General features: G+C 42.9%; 1 protein-coding gene across 1 annotated transcript; it reads left to right on the forward strand.

Moving 5' to 3' along the window:
• The first annotated feature begins 3784 nt into the window (after positions 1-3784).
• LOC105527212 (olfactory receptor 10V1) lies at positions 3785-4603 on the forward strand. The gene is given in 3 exon segments (XM_011963502.1): positions 3785-4258; positions 4261-4389; positions 4392-4603. Coding segments are annotated over 3 exon segments (747 nt in total). The 5' UTR covers positions 3785-3852.
• The last annotated feature ends 2415 nt before the right edge of the window (positions 4604-7018 follow it).

The raw sequence follows: 7018 nt of genomic DNA on the forward strand, positions 1-7018 counted from the left end.
GATATATTTTAAGGTTTGATTGTTACCCAGGTAAGTTTGACCTAGAAACCAAAAAATTTCAAGAAAAAAACAGTAAAAATCCAATGATTTAATAATTTTTTGAAGTGAAATTCACTCCTCACTCTGTTTTTAGCAGTGGCTCATACCTGTAATTTGAAGCAATCCAGGACTCAGAGACAAGAAGATTGCTTGAGCCCAGGAGTTCAAGACCAGCCTGGGCAACGTAGTGAGACCCATCTCTAAAATAAGTAGATACATGGATAAATAAATAGAAATAAAAATAAATAAAAAGATCTTTGGGGGCATAGAACATTTACTGGAGTGTAAATATTTACTCTTCTTAGAGAGGGGAGATGTAGGTGTTTGCTGAGGCCTCATTTATCAATAGCAAGCTTGGCTGGGCCCCCCTTCAAGCCATAAAGACACAGCCCATACTTGCCAACTGTGTCCACTGGGGTTCGTGGTTGCATTTGGGAGACTCAGGTTGAAGTGATGGGGTCAGCTAGAGGCTCTCAGTAAATCAATGGGGACTGTGGGAGAAAATGATGCATTGATCATAGTAATAGCCTCATAGTCACCTGGGATCCCATCACTTTCTCTTCCAAACTCCCTGGAGTCTGATTCTAGAAGAAAAGGAAAGGTTTTGTATTTTTTTTTCAAGACTGCTTTGAAAAACTCCTGCCACACTTCTTCCTCTCTCTCTCTCTCTCTCTCTCTCACACACACACACACACACACACACACGCACACACCCTTACAGGTGTAAGGACTTACAGGTCCTTCTCTTCAACAATGATTCCAGAGTTTTCAGAGCTATTGGTATTAGAAGTGAAAGTTTTAGGTTCTACATGAATAAGGATTTAAACATCCTTTGTATTTATTTAAAAGTGAGGGATAAAATATATATAAACAGTACAATACACAATGTTATGTAACAAAAAGTGAGTTGAATTTAAGAAAAATGTTAAGTTAATAATATCAATAACTGAGATGAAACATAAATCATGAAGGTTGTTCATGAATAATGCAAGTTTGGAAATTTTATTTATTTATTTATTTATTAAGAGATAGGGTCTCACTCTGTCACCCATGCTGGAGTGCAGTGGTGTCATCATAGCTCACTGCAGCATCAAACTCCTGGGCTCAGAGGATCCTCTTGTCTCAGTCTTCCATGTAGCTGGGACTACAGGTTTGCACCACCAGATCGGGCTAATTTAAAAGAATTTTTTTTTTTTTTTGTAGAGATAAGGTCTTGCTATGTTGCCCAGGCTGGCTTCAAACTCCTGGGCTCAAGTGATCTTTCTGCCCCAGCCTCCAAGATTGCTGACATTGCATGTATGAGCCACCACCCCTGACCTATTTTGTATATTTTATACAATCTTGACCAGGTATCAGTATCAGCAGTTTGCGTAAAACACTTCATTTATAGAAAGTATGTATGGCCTTGAACAGTATTAGATGAATGAATGAAGGAATGTCCAATGATATAATGTTCTGCAATCAGTGAATGCTAAATGTGTGCTATATGCTTAGCACCACACAAGAAAATGCAATGCAATACCTGGTTGAATTAGTTACTCTCATTGAGGACCTATCCTGGTAGAGGTGGAGCAACAAGTCTCATAATATCACAGAGTGATAACTGCTGTAATTGGGGCAGGCACAAAGCCAGTGCAGAGCATGAAGCATGGAATAATTTTTCCTTCTTGGAGGAGGGTGGGGGAAAGCGTGTGTATCAGAATTAAGCTTCATTTAACAGGAGACACTCGGCTGAAATTTAACGATTCTGAGATTTGTCTAGGTGCACAAAATTGGCCTCTGCTTTGATGAGTTAAAACTGGCTATCTTGCCAAACTATCTTAAATGTGGAGAATAAAAACTTAAGCAATGATTAAAATATAGCTAGGTAAGTCTAGCCTGGGCACGGTGGCTCATGCCTTTAATCCCAGCACTTTGGGAGGCTGAGGTGGGTGGATCACCTGAGGTAAGGAGTTCGAGACCAGCCTGACCAATATGGTGAAACCCCATCTCTATTAAAAATACAAAAGTTAGCTGGGCATGATGGTGTGCACCTGTAGTCCCAGCTACTTGGGAGGCTGAGACAGGAGAATTGCTTGAACCCGGTAGGTGGAAGTTGCAGTGAGCTGAGATCGCACCACTGCACTCCAGCCTGGGCAACAGAGCAAGACTGTCTCAAATATGTATATATGTCTAGTAGCAATTAAACCAGTTTAGACTATCTTGTCTTTAAACAATTCCTATTTGTGTTCAAACATTGACCCTGCTGGGGATGGTCAAGTTGAAAGCTAAGTTATCCTCTTGGGGCTTTACTGAACCAAAGTAGGCAGGGAATTCTCCAGAAATGGTATGAGAAGGAGACAGAACTGAGAGTGAACCTACAATGAAAGCCCCACCACCTTCTCTTTTGAAGCAGCAGCAGGAAAAGACTAACAGAATCTAAATGTGTGCTTTCCTTGGTGAAAGGTGGTTTATCCAAGATTCGACTCCACAATTCCCAAGATAGTAAGAAGAGGATTCTACCTCGGGCTCTACTCAGCTCCAGGTAAGGATGTGATCATCAGCCTCTCTGGGCAGAAGACAAGGAAGGGTAAAGGGAAGATCGGGCTGATTGGGCTGCTATGTGGTCTAAACCCTGGGGAATGGACCAGTGAACCCTATGGACTTTGGGATTTCCTAACCCTGTGAGGGACTTCCTGGTGTGGAGTTACAAATGAATTGAAACATTCACAGTAGCTTAACCTCCTGGAGCTAATGAAGTGGCATTATATGCCAATGATACTAACAACAAGTAAGTCTTCAAAACAGACATTATGAGTGACATCAATAAATGGTGAAATAGGGGGTCCCAGGCCTCGCTCCCCCCACAGAAAGGTCAACTAGCAATTATCCACAGACAAAAACGCTTTGGTAAAGACCCCGAAATATGGGACCCAGGTGGTCTAGCTGTGGAGTTCTCCCTACATCCCCTGTTTCCCATGAGGTGGGAAAAGGGAACCAGGGAGGCCACATTCAGCCTCCCTGGCACATCCTGAGACATTTCCTAGGAAGTTCACTTCATAGTATTAATGATTATTGCTAACATTTATGAAGAACTTACTGGGAGCCAGATACACTTATTCTCACAACAATTTTTTTTAAGCTGTGTCCTACCGTTATATTTATAGATAAAGAAGTTGCAGCAGAAAGCTTCAACAAGGTGTCCAAGGTCATACTCTTGGTCAATCAGATCAGGAATTAGAACCTAGACTAGAGGCTGTACTCTTGACAACCAGGCAAGGGATCCAAGTAGAGGGCTTTGTGGTCTGGGAATGGTATCGTGTTTTTGAAATTTCAGTGCTGACTCAAAGAGGTATTTGTGCACCCATGTTCATTCCTAGCAGCATTATTCAAAGTAGCCAAAAAGTGGAAATAGTTCAGTGTCCGTGAGCAGAAGAATGGGTAAACAAAAGGTAGCATATACATACAATGGAATACTATTCAGCCATTAAAATCATGCAGTGTTTTTTTTGTTTGTTTGTTTATTTGTTTGTTTTGTTTTGTTTTTTTAAAGGCAGGGTCTCACTTTGTCACCCAGGCTGGAGTGTAGTGGCTTGATCTCGACTCACTGCAACTCCATCTGCTGGGTTCAAGCAATTCTCCTGCCTCAGCCTTCCTAGAAGCTGGGATTACAGGGGCATCCCACCACACCTGGCTAATTTTTGTATTTTTAGTAGAGATGGGGTTTCACCATGTTGACCGGGCTGGTCTTGAACTCCTGACCTCAGGTGATCCACCCACCTCTGCCTCCCAAAATGCTGGGATTACAGGCATGAGCTACCATGCCCAGCCTCCATGTACTTCTTCCTGGCAAACTTTGCAGCTCTGGAGATCTACTTTTTCACCATTGCCCCTTTGACTCTGGCCAACGTCCTGTCCATGGGGAGAAACTTCATCTCCCTGCCCGGCTGTGGAGCCCAGATGTTCTTCTTCATCTTCCCGGGAAGTGCTGACTGTATCCTGCTGGCTGTCATGGCCTTTGACTGGTTTGTGGCCATCTGTCATCCTCTCCCTTACGGCCTCATCATGAGCTGGAGATTGTGTGTCCGGCTGGCCCTGGGGTCTCTGCTGCTGGGGTTCTTCTTAGCCATGCAGCTGACCATGCTTATCTTCCAACTCCCTTTATGCAGCAGCAAAGAAAAGTTCTACTGTGATGTCCTCCCTGTCATGAGACTGGCCTGTGCAGACACCTGGGTCCATAAGTCACTCTGTGTGTGGTCAGCATGACCGTTCTCACCGTCCCCTTCCTGCTCATCACTCTCTGCTATGTCTTCATCATGGCTGCCATGCTAAAGATCCACTCTGCAGAGAGGAGGCACAAGGCCTTCTCCACCTTTCCTCCCGCCTGACTGTGGTTCTCCTCCAGGATGGATGTACAAGCCTCATCTTGTGTCCCAGCTCTAGCTACTATCCTGAGAGGGGCCAGGTAGTATCTGTGGTTTACACCTTCATTATCCCTGTGCTTAAGCCCTTGATCTACAGCATGAGGAACAGAGAACTTAAGGATGCTTTGAAGAGAGCAATGACGAGGGTCCTGCTGCTCTAAACACATGCCACTCTTCAATACCGCTGGGCAGAGACCCATGGCATACTGCCAGACAGATAAGGGACAACAGTTGATTGTGTTTTATACTGTTACTTCTTAGTTTTTTATATATATATATATATATATTTTTTTTTTTGAGACGGAGTCTCGCTCTGTCGCCCAGGCTGGAGTGCAGTGGCCGGATCTCAGCTCACTGCAAGCTCCGCCTCCCGGGTTTACGCCATTCTCCTGCCTCAGCCTCCAGAGTAGCTGGGACTTCAGGCGCCCGCCACTTCGCCCGGCTAGTTATTTTTGTATTTTTTAGTAGAGACGGTGTTTCACCGTGTTAGCCAGGATGGTCTCGATCTCCTGACCTCGTGATCCCCATGACTTTTTATTCCCCTCCCTGCAACCTCAGCCTCCCAAGTAGCTGGGACTACAGGTGTCACACCACCACACCTGGCTAATTTTTGTATTTTTAGTAGAGATGGGGTTTCACCAGGTTGGCCAGGCTGATCTCAAACTCCTGACCTCAGTTGATCTGCCCACCTTGACCTCCCAAAGTGCTGGGATTACAGGTGTGAGCCACTGCACCCGACCTCTTTTCTTACCTTTATACCAGAGCTTATTGGTCTCCATATAAATCTCTGACTCTGTATCAGTCTGTCTCTGAAATGTTCTCCCCATGACTTTTTATTCCCCTCCCCTTTCTCCCTTCCTTTCTCCCCCTCCTCTTCCTCCTCCTCCCCACTTCTCCTCCTTCTCCTTCTTCTCATTTCTCTTTCCTTCTCGTTGTCTCTCTTACACATATCTCATGTTCTCCTTTTCTGTCTATACCAGGCTAAGTATGCATAATATGTAAAAACTGCTTTATTGTTTGAGCCTCTTTGGGTATGAGATGGCGCGTGATGGTTCAAATCTGGATTAAAGTAGAGCAAAGCTAATTAAGTGAAGATAAACACTGACTGGATAGTGGGAGTGGAAAGGACTCATTACCATGACTGAGCAGTCTGAGTAGAATGATGGTCATTTTTGTGACTGTCAGTTGTCACCAGCAAATGGTTATCAGTGTATCCGTGGCTTATGGTGTTTTTTGTAGAGTTTGGGAAGGTCATTTATTCTTTTACCCATTGACTATTTAGTGATTTATTTATTCAACAATACTCAAAAGACAGTAAACAACTCTTTATTTAACTCTGTGTTAATATGTAGTATATATGTACTATGTTCCCACTTGTGACTGGATCAGGAAGCAGAAAAGTAAGAAGCAGCACCTGCCTTGAAGGAAGTTAAAGGTTTAGTAAGATTCAAGAACTCACACCACAGTCACACCAAGCTCCACGTGATATAAGACTATGAAATTTCCGAGAAAGGACAGTGAAGGGAATCAAGGCGAGTCTGATGGGGGAAGGTGGTATTTGAGCTGCACCCTGACGGGTTTCCAGCTCTTGAGCTGTGCAAAGAGGAGCAGGAAGGGCATTTCTGAAGGAGGAAACTGGAAGATGCAAGAACAGGAAATCATCTCCCTTGGTCTCTGTTTCCTTATCTGGAAAAGTATGAAAAGTGTGCTATAAGTTTTGTTTTTCTGAAAGAGTGTCACAAGCCCAAAAGACAAAAAAACATAATCCATATTCTATAGAATTGGAATTTTGCCCTCTTTAAAAGAAAATAACCAGAAGAATCTTTTTTGGTTTATTCGTAGATAATTGCTACCCTTCCTATCTTCTATGGCAATATTCTACTGGGTCAGTATTATCTGTAGGACTCTAGCTCCTTAGATAACAGGAGTTTCCATGAAATAAACGTTATATGGCCAAATAAGTGTGATGAATACTGTGCTGATCAAAGTAAAGTTAGTATTTTACCATAGGTTTACTTACATCCTGTAAGATGCAAATGTGCAGTCATGATTCCCCAAGCTGAGGGATGTATTTTGCCATGTTTTCCAAACTCTTTTTTCCTTGGAGGATGTCTTGAAATGGGTTGTGTTGTTGAACTTACATTGATAAATGCTGCATTATGTTGGAGAATGCTGAACTTATGTTGGAAAATGCTGACGCTGAATACCAATGGTTATTATTTTATCTGTGAATAAAAATATTCCAGGCATTTCTCAGTTCCCCATGCTCTCTGAGAAAGCAGTGCAGTTATAATTGGTTAGCAGACTTTTTAAAGTGATTGAATTAGGGAATTAACAATTCTCATATATATAACTCACTTATCTTCACAAAAATCCATGAGATGGGTACTATTATTGTTATTATTTATTATTATTAGTTTTTTGAGAGAGAGTATCGTTCTGTCACCCAGGCTATAGTGTAGTGGTGTAATCTTGGCTCACTGCAACCTCCTCTTCCCAGATTCAAGCAATTCTCATGCCTCGGCTGCCCAAGTAGCTGGGATTACAGGCATGAACCACCATGCTTGGCTAATTTT

Source organism: Colobus angolensis, unplaced genomic scaffold (assembly GCF_000951035.1).
Source record: "Colobus angolensis palliatus isolate OR3802 unplaced genomic scaffold, Cang.pa_1.0 Scaffold61, whole genome shotgun sequence".
Taxonomy (NCBI): domain Eukaryota; kingdom Metazoa; phylum Chordata; class Mammalia; order Primates; family Cercopithecidae; genus Colobus; species Colobus angolensis.